This window comes from Myxine glutinosa, chromosome 11 (assembly GCF_964187855.1).
Source record: "Myxine glutinosa chromosome 11, kmMyxGlut1.1, whole genome shotgun sequence".
NCBI classification, from domain to species: Eukaryota; Metazoa; Chordata; class Myxini; order Myxiniformes; family Myxinidae; genus Myxine; species Myxine glutinosa.
The window spans coordinates 82,415,206-82,428,860 of record NC_136271.1 but is presented as its reverse complement, the minus strand read 5'-3'; the positions used below and the strand labels follow the sequence as shown (position 1 = coordinate 82,428,860).

The 13,655-nt window shown below is 44.7% G+C and overlaps 1 protein-coding gene across 1 annotated transcript in view; it reads right to left on the bottom strand.

Moving 5' to 3' along the window:
• CSMD3 (CUB and Sushi multiple domains 3) overlaps window positions 1–13,655 on the bottom strand; it is a 1,283,181-nt gene that overhangs the window by 1,250,519 nt on the left and 19,007 nt on the right. Inside the window, 1 exon segment of the mRNA XM_068130918.2 lies at window positions 6,774–6,850. Within this exon segment, the coding sequence (XP_067987019.2) occupies window positions 6,774–6,850 (77 nt within the window).

Here is a 13,655-nt window from a genome sequence, read left to right as displayed (position 1 = left end):
CTTCAGTTATGGTGTGATCTTCATCGCTGTTGTTCTCCACAAGCTTCCTCATGTATCATCCGAAGGTACTTTGGTCGCTCTACCTTTTGACGTGGAATCCATTTATGCTAAGGAAGGGAAGAGCATACACGCAGTTATAGATGCAGATGTTTTTTGTTTGTTTCTTTGTTGGTTTTTTTGCATACAATGTCGAGGCTCGTATAAGGGCTGACACATAGAACATATGATAAAGGGAGCAGGAGACAAGAGGGGGAGAGAGAGGGAAGCAAAACAACAGCAGGGAACAGGGACATCAGGAGATCTGTGGAAGGGAGAGGGCTGGGGTGAGGTACATGGGATAAACAAGATGGATACTACAAGGATTTTCAGGAAAGAAAACGGAATTTGATGTAGGTGGATTTGGAGTGTTTTAACGGGGGTAGAAAAGATCAAGGTTTTGGATGGGGGAAGATGAGCGATGGTGGTGAACAGCTGTTTTGAAGACTTGAAGGGAGGAGTGGGGATGAGTAGAGTATGGGAGACTGGGAGTATGTTCCAGAGGCGGGGAAAAGGAGGATTGAAAGAGTGAAGATGAATAGAGAGTCTTGATTTTGGCAGTTTCATCAGAAGAGGGTTGGTGGCAGACATTGTGCGTCCTGCAGGAATATTTGGGGGACAGAGCAAAGAAAGAGCAGTGGGTACAAGGCCAGAGAGGAGTCGGTAGATATACAGAGACCACCAACCTGCCTGCGGTGTGAGAGTGAAAGGTCAATAGAATTAGCTTCATCGCAGGAGATACCAATGATCCTGAAAGCCTTGGATTCCACAGTGTGAAGCCGAGCTAGGTGTAAGGCAAGTGCACCAGCGCAGGGGGGAGAGCAGTATTCCATCAAGCTGCGGATGAAAGCTTTGTATGTGGTAAGAAGCTCAGTAGTGCCAGGAAAGGACTTCACACGACGAAGGATGCCCAGCCGGCGACTGGCTTTGGAGGCCAGCTCGGAAATGTGATTTTCCCAGGAAAGATCATGGCAGATAATGAGACCGAAAAGCGTGAATGATGGAACTTCTTCGAGAAGATTGCTGAGAAAGTAGATGGGAGGGTTTTCCAGAAGGTCTTTCCGGAGAAAGATAGTGATAGTGAGAGTGTGAGATTTGTCAGGATTGAAAGATTTGTTCTGTGTGTTTGTCCAGCTTATGATTTTATCCATGTCTGCAGAGAGTGAAAAGGCTGCTGACTGCTGATGTGAGGGATGAGCTATGTAGCAGCAGTGGGAAGAGTCATCACCAAAAAGATAGAGGATTTTCCAGAGAGAAATCATTCATGAAGATTAGAAAAAGCACAGGGCCCAGAATATTACCTTAAGGAACTCCAGCCTGGACAAGAAGAGGAGATGAGAAAATTCCATTTAGAGCCAAATGTTGACTGTGCAGGAGAGGAAGTCCACAAGACATGCGTGTAGATCACCATGGAAACCATGAGAGAAGACTTTGGTGAGCAGGTCGGGGTGCCAGACCATATCGAAAGCACGAGATATGATTTCCTGTTTGGTGTTGAGGACCTCCATCCATTGTTGAGACAGCAGAAGCAGCATGTCCAGAGTTGAGTTACCCGGTCTGGATCCAAATTGATGATCAGAAATCAACCCATTGGATACGAGGAAGGATTTAATGTCAGAAGAGATGATGGATTCCATGACCTTGATGAAGATTGGGAGCAGGCTGATTGGTCTGGCGTTGCAAGGATCTGTTTTTGCACCTCTTTGGGTAAAGTGGTAATGTTGGCTGATTTCCAAGCAGGTGGCAGATGACCTTGAGCAAAATAGAGGATGAAGAGAACAGAGAGGGGGTGTGTTAGAGCAGCTTAGCAGGATTTTAGGACCTGTGGGCTGATGCCGAATGGTCCAATTGCAGAATCAGAGTCGAGGTTTGACAGAAACTTCTCCGCCTTGTTGGGAAAGATGGACACAGAGTCCAGGAGCAGCTGGGTACGACTGGGTAAGGTGGGTTACAGAGAGCGATGGGTTTGGGACACCAGATTTTAAAACAAACACAGAGTTGAGGCATTCAGCTTTTTCATGTGCAGAGTCAGCTGTGTAACCGTTTGAGGTAAGGGAGGGGATGGAGAGGAACAAACACCAGAAACGGATTTGACCAGACACCACCAGGATTTGGGAGAGGGAGACAGGTTTGAGAGTTCACTCTTGAGAGAAGAGAGATATTGCTTCCTGGCTCTCCTGAGGGTGGACACACACTTGTTCTGAGCTTTGTGAAAGGAAATGAGATTGCCTTCGGTTGGATTTGCCTTCCAGGAGGCGAAGGCAAGTTGCTTCAGGGCAACTGCCTCACCACAAGATTCCGTGTTCCATGGACGGGAGGAAGGGTATGACAACTGAAGATGAGATGGGATAAATCTGTGCATGAGAGAGAGCAATTTACTTTGGAAGAATTCCCAGGATGACTTAATACCAGAAGCAGCAGAAATGGGAGACCAGTCCAGAAGTTTTTTTTTTTTTTTTTTGTATACAAGATCGAGGCTCGTGAAAGAGCGAACATTAATCACACAGAAAGACAAACAGACACATAAAACAAATAACATCGGGAGCGGTAGACAAGATGGGGAGAGAGGGGGAAGGACACAAACACAACATTTGAGAGCAGGGACCGAGAGACATGGAGACATCGAGAGATCTGTGGGAGGGAGAGGGCTTTGGGGGGGAGGCATGTGAAGGGGGAGGGGGGGGGGGTGGGAGAGGTATAAACATATGGACACTGCCAGGATTTCCAGGAAAGAAGTTGGAATTTCAAACAAGGTGGATTTGGGGTGAAGTTGGCGGGGGTAGAAAAGATCAAGGTTTTGGATTGGGGAAGATAAGAGATGGTGGTGAACAGCCGTTTTAAAGACATGGAGGGAGGAGTGGGATTGAAGAGAGTGAGGGAGTTTGTTCCAGAGGCGGGAGAAAAGAGGAATGAAGGAGTGAAGGTGAGCAGAGAGTCTTGATTTTGACAGTTTAACCATAAGAGGGTTGCAGGCAGATCTTGTGCGACCTGCAGGAATATTTCGGGGACAGAGCCCAGAGAGAGCTGGGGGAGCAAGGCCGGAGAGGAGTCGGTAGAAGACGGAAAGACCACCAACCTGCCTGCGGTGATTAAGTGAAAGGCCCTCGGAGATAGCGTCATCGCGGGAGATTCCAATGATTCTGAACGCTTTGGTTTCAACAGCGTGAAGACGAGCTAGGTGTGAGGCAGGAGCACCAGCCCAGAGGGGAGAGCAGTACTCCATTGAGCTGCAGATGAAAGCCTTGTATGTGGTGAGGAGCTCAGGTGTGCCAAGGAAGGACTTCGCACGACGGAGGATGCCCAGTCGGCGACTGGCTTTGGAGGCCAGCTTGGAAATGTGGTTTTCCCAGGAAAGATCATGGCAGATAATGAGACCCAAACGCTTGAGTGACAGAACTTCTTGGAGAGGATTATTCAGAAAGTAGATGGGAGGGTTGTCCAGTCGGTCTTTTCGGAGAGACATTGTAAGAGTGTGAGATTTGTCAGGATTGAAAAATATGTTCCACTTGTTTGCCCAGTCTGTGATTTTGTCCAGGTCTGCAGAGAGTGAGGAGGCTGCAGACTGCCGATCTGAGGGATGAGGAATGGAGCGGCAGAGAGTGGAGTCATCAGCAAAGAGATAGAGAGGATTTTCAAGAGAGTCAGAGAGATCATTGATGAAGACCAGAAAAAGCACAGGGCCCAGAACACTGCCTTGGGGAACTCCAGCCTGAACAGGAAGAGGAGATGAGAGAAACCCATTCAGGGCCACACGTTGACTACGACTAGAGAGGAAGTCCGCCAGCCATGCGTGGAGATTTCCATGGATACCAAAGGAGGAGAGTTTGGTGAGCAGAGCGGGGTGCCAGACCGTATTGAAGGCACGTGATATGTCGAGGGAGACGGCTCTAATTTCTTGTTTGGAATTGAGGACCTCCATCCATTGTTGAGACAGCAGAAGCAGCATGTCCAGAGTAGAGTGACCTGGTCTGAAACCAAATTGATGATCAGAGATCAAGCCATTGGAGAAGAGGAAAGATTTCATATCCGAAGCAATGATGGATTCCATGACTTTGCTGATAATTGGGAGAAGGCTGATTTGTCCGTCGTTGCTAGGATCTGTTTTTGCACCTTTTTTGTGCAAAGCGGTGATGTTGGCTGATTTCCAAGCAGATGGCAGTTGACCTTGAGCAAAAGAGAGGGTGAAGAGAACAGAGAGAGGGAGTGAAAGAGCAGAAGAACAGGATTTTAGGACCCGTGGCCTGATGCCGTCAGGTCCAGTTGCAGAATCAGAGTCGAGGGTTGACAGAAACTTTTCCACCTTGTCAGGAGGAAAGGACACGGAGTGCTCCGAAGATGTAAATTGGAAATTATATAATTCTTGGAAATTATATCAAGTATAAATACTTGGAAATTATATAATTCTCGTATCCAAATCCATATTCAGATCTTCACCAACATCGAATCGATACGTCCTTGTCACGCACCCAACCTGTCCACCAAGTTTCGTCAAAATCCGTCTATAACTTTTTGAGATATCCATCTATACACAAAGAATTAAGTTAAGCACCCCTACACAACGAATTAAGGTAAGCACCCCCTAATATATATTCTTTGTGTATATGTATACATTGGCATATATTCTAAGGTATGTGAGATCAAATAATGATTGGTATGACATTAGCAATTATCCATTGATGAAATTGAGTGATCAAAGTGAAAAAAAGTGATTGGTTGAGTCAGTGATCCGATCACGTGGGTCCTACACACGTTATTGACGCAAAGATCGCTAGAGGTCTTCTCAGAACAATGACTGTACGTTAGAAAACATAAACGTCATCCACACTGTCCGTGATGGACCTATAGCTCCATACTTAAATTGAGGTGAAAATATGCCTAAAATTCCCAAAAAGTTTCACCTTAAATTATTCAGAATAAAATATTGAAAACGGCATGATTGTTATGTTTTTATGTGACCATAATATCACTTCTCCAGAAAATATAGCAATATCATGGGTATATTACACTGTTTTGACGACAACAAACTTGTAATGTGCGAGGTTGTAAAAAAACGGGGGGGGGGTGCTTAACTTAATTATTTGTGTATATATGTCGGTTTTGGCCCTATCTCCCATTGGTGAAGAATCACTTAAAAAATTATACTAGCCAGATCCGAATCTGGATCTCCACACAAATCTTATAATTTTGTCCTCGTCATATGCACTACCTCTCTGCCAAATTTCGTTTGAATCCGTTCACAACTTTTTGAGATATCTTGTTCACAGACAAACAAGAAATATGTCATTTTTCACAAAGTGTGAAAAATGACACTTTGCGAAAAATGACTTTCACTTGCGAAATCCCGAAAATAAGTTGTTGGCCTATGATGACCTTAAAAAAATTGGTGGTTGAATTAATGACCAGATATGCAAACACACTTCAAATTTCCAGTTAGTCAGATGAAAATTGAGGATTTTAGAAATGATGGTTGATGGCAGTCAACAGTCAATGATGTCAATGGCAGTCAATGATGGTTGATGGCAGGAATGATGCCAGTTCCTCAAAAATAGTTGGGGGATGCATTCAGTGACCAGATATGCAAATCTGATTCAAATTTCAAGTTAATTGGATGAAAATTGAGGATTTTAGAAACTTGGCCTATGTTGACTTTTTGGCCTATGTTGACCTCAAAAATAGTTGGTGGTTGGTTTCAGTAAGCTAATATTCAAATCCTATTCAGATTTCAAGTCATTCGGCTGATAATTGAGGATTTTATAAATTTGAAATAAGTGGTTGACCTTAGGGCTATGTTGACCTTTTGGCCTATTTTTATCTCAAAAATAGTTGATTGAATTCATTTCATTGATATAAAAATCCTATTCAAATTTCGAGTCAATCTGATGAAAATTGAGGATTAAATTTTTTTTTAAATTGGTTGTTGACCTTTGACCTATGTTGACATTTTGGCCTATGTTGACCTCAAAAATAGCTGGTGGTTGAATTCAGTTAGCTGATATGAAAATCCAATTCAAATTTCAAGTCAATCGGATGAAAATTGAGGATTTTAGAAAATTTGAAAGCAAGTGGTTCACCTTTGGCCTATGTTGACCTTGTAACCTATGTTGATCTTAAAATGGTTGGTGGTTGAATTCAGTTCGCTCATATAAAAATCCTATTCAAATTTCAAGTCAATTGGATGAAAATTTAGGATTTTAGAAATTCGGCCTATGTTGACCTTTTGGCCTATGTTGACTTCAAAAATAGTTGGTGGTTGAATTCAGTGACCATATTTGCAAATCCTCTTCAAATTTCAACTCAATTGGATGAAAATTGAGGATTTTAGAAATTTGACAAACTTGGTGACCTTTGGCCTATGTTGACCTCTTGACCCCAAAAACAATAGGCTTCTTGCTTATGACAAACGACCTTGCGTATGAGAAAGTTTGTCATATGACAAACGACAAACTATATGACAGACTGCAGGCGATTGACAGATATACAAACAGACAGACAGACAGACAGACAGACAGACAGACAGACAGACAGACAGAAAGAATAACGCACAAGACCAACCAATATATTATATGTACTTGAAAAATCTTAGATTTTCGCAAGGAACAAACAAACAGACAGGGGTGAAAACATAACCTCCATCCACCTTCGTGGTGGAGGTAATAATAATTTTTCAAATATAAGCAAAGATAATGATAATTCGTGGAATTTGGTGGATTCAACTCTCATTGTTGCATCTCGACTACCTCCTTTTGTTGAAAGTTCTCCAGCAATGGCCGCTCTTTGTTTACCTTTTTTTTCGTATTTCCGGCCACATTCAAAACTGCAGAAACAAAGACGATGCTTGTCAGTTCGAGAAAAAAGTATGATTTAAAAAAAGACGAAGAGCATGTTCCATGAATGTTGCATTGTTATAGGATATAAAACATTGAGCTTGCCGGTAAGCCTCGTGTTGGCTTTACAGTTAAGATAACTGGCTGAAGATCTTAGGGTATTGAGTTTCGGCCCCCTGTTGTACCGTTAAATAGCACCAGGTGTGTTGACTCAGCCTGTCATCCTTCCAAGGTCGGTAAAATAAGTACCGTACCCGATTACTGGAAACAGAGGGCACTGCATCAGTGGCATAGGTGCACTCGCACCAATGATGCAACCAACAGTCACAGGCTGCATACAAAAGAATAACAAGAAGAAAAAGACATAAAATGTCATAGGTCTCGTGCTTTTACTAATGTTGCTGTACGGAGTTAAAGGCCGCCAGTCAGCCATTTTGATCGGATTACAAAACAAAATCTTCTGCATATGTATACTCTCATATTTTGTCTTTGCACTGAGTTTGAACAAATTCGGTCCATGCATGTCGAGAAATGGTTGGGGACACGTTAAAAAAACAAAATGGCCACCAGTCGGCCATTTTGGATCTGATCTTGAAAAATAAATGACATGCATATGTAAGCCATCATTCATTTTCTGTGTGCCAAGTTTGAACGACATCGGTAAATGCATGACCGAGAAATGGTTGAGGACGTGGTTATTATTGGGTTTTTTACAACTAATATGGCCTGCCGGTGTGTGCCTCGGTTCAGAATGGGTACACCGTATCCCTGTGTGTCGTAAGAGGCGACTAAAGGGTTGGTGTCAGGAAGGGCATCCTGGCCATAAAAACATTGCCTCAAACAGGGAACCATGATGATTGTCATGGGGCCAGCAAGGCTAATCCCCGCTCTTGCAGTGAAAATGGCCTTAAAAATGGGATTTTTTTTTACAACTTTTTTTTTTTTTTTTTTTTTTTTTTTTTTTTTTGTATACAAGATCGAGGCTCGTGAAAGAGCGAACATTAATCACACAGAAAGACAAACAGACACATAAAACAAATAACATCGGGAGCGGTAGACAAGATGGGGAGAGAGGGGGAAGGACACAAACACAACATTTGAGAGCAGGGACCGAGAGACATGGAGACATCGAGAGATCTGTGGGAGGGAGAGGGCTTTGGGGGGGAGGCATGTGAAGGGGGGGAGGCATGTGAAGGGGGTGAGGCATGTGAAGGGGGGGGGGTGGGAGAGGTATAAACATATGGACACTGCCAGGATTTCCAGGAAATAAGTTGGAATTTCAAACAAGGTGGATCTGGGGTGAATTAGTGGGGGTAGAAAAGATCAAGGTTATGGATGGGGGAAGATAAGAGATGGTGGTGAACAGCTGTTTTAAAGACCTGGAGGGAGGAGAGGGATTGAAGGGAGTGTGGGAGTTTGTTCCACAGGCGGGAGAAAAGAGGAATGAAAGAGTGAAGGTGAGCAGAGAGCCGAGATTTCGGCAGTTTAACCATCAGAGGGTTGCTGGCAGATCTTGTGCGACCTGTAGGAATATTTGGGGGACAGAGCACAGAGAGAGCTGGGGGAGCAAGGCCGGAGAGGAGTCGGTAGAAGACAGAAAGACCACCTACCTGCCTGCGGTGAGTGAGTGAAAGGCCCTCAGAGATAGCTTCATCGCGGGAGATTCCAATGATTTTGAAAGCTTTGGATTCAACAGCGTGAAGCCGAGCCAGGTGTGAGGCAGGAGCACCAGCCCATAGGGGAGAACAGTATTCCATTGAGCTGCGGATGAAAGCCTTGTAAGTGGTGAGGAGCTCAGGTGTGCCGAGGAAGGACTTCGCACGACGGAGGATGCCCAGTCGGCGACTGGCTTTGGAGGCCAGCTTGGAAATGTGGTTTTCCCAAGAAAGATCATGGCAGATAGTGAGACCCAAAAGCTTGAGTGACATAACTTCTTGGAGAGGCTTGTTGAGAAAGTAGATGGGAGGGTTGTCCAGTCGATCTTTTCGGAGAGACATAGTAAGAGAGTGAGATTTGGCAGGATTGAAAGACATGTTCCACTTGTTTGACCAGTCTGTGATTTTGTCCAGGTCTTCAGAGAGTGAGGAGGCTGCAGACTGCCGATCTGAGGGAAGAGGAATGGAGCGGCAGAGAGTGGAGTCATCAGCAAAGAGATAGAGAGGATTTTCCAGAGAGTCAGAGAGATCATTGATAAAGACCAGAAAAAGCACTGGGCCCAGCACACTTCCTTGGGGAACTCCAGCCTGAACAGGAAGGGGAGATGAGAGAAATCCATTCAGGGCCACACGTTGACTACGACCAGAGAGGAAGTCCGCAAGCCATGCATGGAGATTTCCATGGATACCATAGGAGGAGAGTTTGGTGAGCAGAGCTGGGTGCCAGACCGTATCAAAGGCCCTTGATATGTCAAGGGAGACAGCTCTGATTTCCTGTTTGGCATTGAGGACCTCCATCCATTGTTGAGACAGCAGAAGCAGCATGTCCAGAGTAGAGTGACCTGGTCTGAAACCAAATTGATGATCAGAGATCAAGCCATTGGAGAAGAGGAAATATTTCATATCCGAAGCAATGATGGATTCCATGACTTTGCTGATAATTGGGAGCAGGCTGATTGGTCTGTAGTTGCAAGGATCTGTTTTTGCACCTTTTTTGTGTAAAGCGGTAATGTTAGCTGATTTCCAGGATGCTGGCAGATGACCTTGAGCAAAAGATAGGGTGAAAAGAACAGAGAGAGGGTGAGATAGAGCGGCAGAGCAGGATTTTAAGACCCGTGGGCTGATGCCGTCTGGTCCAGTTGCAGAATCAGAGTCGAGGCTTGACAAAAACTCCTCCACCTTGTCAGGAGAGAAGGACACAGAGTCCAGGAGCAGTTGGGTTCGACTGGGAAAGGTGGGAACAGAGAGAGATGGGTTTGGGACTAAGGATTTCGAGGCGAACACAGAGTTGAGGCATTCGGCTTTGTCACGTGCGACGTCAACTGTGTGGCCATTTGAGGTAAGGGAGGGGATGGAGGGGGAACAAACACCAGAAACGGATTTGACCAGACGCCACCAGGATTTGGAGGAAGGAGACAGGTTTGAGAGTTCATTCTTGAGTGAGGAGAGATAGTGCTTCCTGGCACTCCTGAGGGTAGACACACACTTGTTCCGAGCTTGGTGGAAGGAACTGAGATTTCCTTCAGTTGGATTAGCCTTCCAAGAGGCAAAGGCAAGTTGTTTCAGGGCAACTGCCTCACCACAAGATTCAGTGTACCATGGACGGGAGGAAGGGTAAGACAATTGAAGGCGAGATGGGATAAATCTGTGCATGAGAGAGATCAGTTTGCTTTGGAAGAATTCCCAGGAAGAATTGATGTCAGAGGCAGTGGAGATGGGAGACCAATCCAGACGATTGATGGCTGAGTGAAGACCGTCCCAGTCGGCCTGAGTGAAATGCCAGACTCGTCGACGCTGAGGAGGCTCTCTGAGAATGGCCAGAGAGATGTCCACTTTGACAAGCACATGATCAGAAGAACCGATTGGAGCAGAAGAAGAGCAGCAGACATTAGCAGGGAAGTTTGTCATAACCAAGTCTAGAAGAGAAGATACTCCATTGGCTGAGATCCGGGTCGGGAAATTGACAGATTGTGTCAATCCCAGTGAGTCACAGAAGTCCTTTGCTGAGGTGCCATGACTAGTGAGAGAGGAACCCACACCCAACCAGGTGGCATGATGACAGTTGAAGTCACCACATATGAGGAAGAGAGAGTTGGGATGAGTGGATAGAAGTTGGTCCATGTTGTCAGACATTGAAATGTAGATGGAGTCATCACTGTTTGGGGGACGGTACATAACACATATGAACAAAAGGTGGGAGCGGAGAGGAAGCCGTAACCAGAGGTACTCCTGCGGGTGAGGAGGAAAGAGAGCAGTGCAAGGAGAGTGAGGAAGAGAGTTTTTGACAAAGATAGCCACCCCACCACCAGGCCGAGGCTCAGGTCTATCATGCCGGAGGAGGGAGTAACCAGGAAGAGATATTAAGGAATCAGAGACATCTTGAAGGAGGAAAGTCTCTGTTAAGCAGATCTTTCCCCTTCTGTTTTTAACACCGACGACGTTTTAACACCTTCTGTTTTTTAACAAAAACCAAGAGCCAAGCAAAACACACTTAAGTTAACAAAACACCGACGGGGGTACAACTACAGTACAAGGCCACACACGAGGAGCAGAACACGATTAATTAAATACGAGTTACAGGAAATTCAAACCAAAACTAACTATAATCAAACAATATCACATGGACGATAAAATAACGAATTGAAATTTGACAATCTATCTGGGGAAATGGGGGAGAAACACGTGGTCGAAGCACGAACGAACGAATAAGAAAGAATAAACGAATGAGCACAGAGAAGGTAATGTCTTTTTTTTTTGTTTTTTTGAGTTGAGATTTACATAAGGAAGTAGGCTTTGGGGTGGAAAGACTGCGAAAACAGAGAACGAAAGTTATTGGATCACAAACGACAGGCGCTGAGAGAAAAACAAAGCCTCAAGGTTGTACAGTGTACACTGTACAGGGCCTCGAGACGACACGAATTAACGCGATTTTCAATACAGGTATGCAAGATTTGCACCGAAAATCTTTGACGGGACAATATACGTACATACACCATAAAAGAAATACAGTTATAACGAAAATACAAATTGGAACAATGACTTAACTTCGATTTCGATGGAGAGCGTGGAGACCTGCGAAAAAACGAACCGTCGCCAGCAAGACCGGAAACGGAAGACCGGAAACTAATATGGCCGACAGTCTATCAGTCGGCCATCTTTAATCAGATCGAAAAATAAAGTGAGGTGCACGTATATACTCTATTGTGCTGTGCTTGTGTCAAGTTTGAACAAAATTGGTCCATGCATGTTCAATAAATGGTTGGGGACAAATTTAAGTAACAGAATGGCCGTCAGTCGGCCATCTCGGATTTGATCTCAGAAGAAAAATGGCATGCATATGGAAGCCATCATTCATTATCTGTGTGCAAAGTTTGAACAACATCGGTAAATTCAAGTCTGAGAAATGGTTGAGTTGTTGGCCATCTTTGATCCGCCAGTTGGCCATCTTTGATCACATCGCAAAACAAAATGATGTGCATATGCATACCATGATGTATTGTTTTTGTGTCAAGTATGAACAACATCGGTCCACACACTTCCGAAATAAGGTTTGCAGACGGACGGACAGATGGATTGATGGACGAGAACCAATCCATAAGCCCCCATTTTGGACTAACTCCAGCAGGGGCTAATAAAGCTTTTATCTCCCTCTGAAAGGCTCAAACTTCATTATGAGTAGTTGAAGGTTTCACCAAAATAATTGTTCCTGCTCTTCCTCATCCCTTTTCCTCATTTCCTCTCCCTTGCTTTTCCTCTACCAAAATAATAAACCGAGACCATAATTGCTAATTAAGCCAAAAATTACCTCAAACAGAGAGGAACTGTTCAGGTGGCTCGTAGGATGGCTTAGAGGTAAGCACACTCACATCCAAGCTGTCTCTCTATCAATCTGTGTGCTGTCCCTTGGATGGATGTTAAACTGGGTGTCCCATCTACCGGCATTCTCGTTGGTGGACGGGAAAGATCCCATGGTATCCTTAATGAAGAGAAGACATCCCCTGGCCAACCCCATAATAATGTTGGAATAATAGTGGCCATTATAAGAGGAAATGGAGAAGACAGGATTTATTCAGGAGAGTGACCTAAGGGATTATTCTGATGAAAGACAGAATGATAGTGTTGTGTAAATGGTTCATAGGGGTTAATATTCAAAATCTGAGCAATAGTTATTTCCATATTGTATGTATTAGCATAAGAGTGAGGCAATTATGCGTCGATATTTGTACAGAAAGCTGTAGCCTTCCCTCCTAATGTGTGTGTTTAAAACCGCTTTTCCCTTAAATTCCTGATTAATGTACTTTCCTTTGTAATCTGTCCTAAATGTGTTTTAATAGAGAATTCTGCCTCACACAGGCACAGGTTTTGGTGGGAGGGTGAATCCAGGATATTTTACCTGAACACTTGAGGATGGGTCAAGAGGCTCAGGGAAGGGGCTCCCCCCTGATTAATGGCTAAACGACCAATATGTGCCACAGGGTGTAGCCAAGTGACGGAATATGGTGGGGCGTGCACCAAAGGGATAAAGATGGGTGCAATGCAAAAAAGGGGGCCGGGAGGAGATGCAGCTTGGTCTATGTTGTGGGAGCTTTTCTCTTTGTGCACGATCTCACTTCAGACACATCCTGCCACATCAGCACTTCCCCCAACCAAAGCCTGCAGTCCTGCCGGTAATCTCCTGAGGTCCCGCCTGCAGCTCTCCTCCATCTTTTCCACCGATCTGTCTGCATACGATCTGACCTCGGCACAATACCGAACTTGCTCCCCGCTATCTCACACCTTTCTCTCTGGGACTTGCTGTACTCGACCGAGAACATCTACTGTATTTTCAGTCTTGTCTTGTTGTCTTGAGGCCTTAAGGTTAGCTAATTATGGACCTATCTTACGACCCGCCAGCAAGTAGTGTACAATAGTTGTATCGTAATTGTGTAGCCATTGATTATTTTGTTATCCCTCCCCTGTTTTTGAGAGACTTTGCAAACTAACTTGGTCTCTGTCGAGTGATTTGAGTTGCTCTGATCATCCGTGAACAGACAGATTGTGTTCAGGAGCGACTGGCGCCCCATACGAAACGTACACCCGCATCCGGCTGGAAAAACTGCTCATGCCGCCAATTCAGTGCTGGGCATGAGCGAAGTACCAG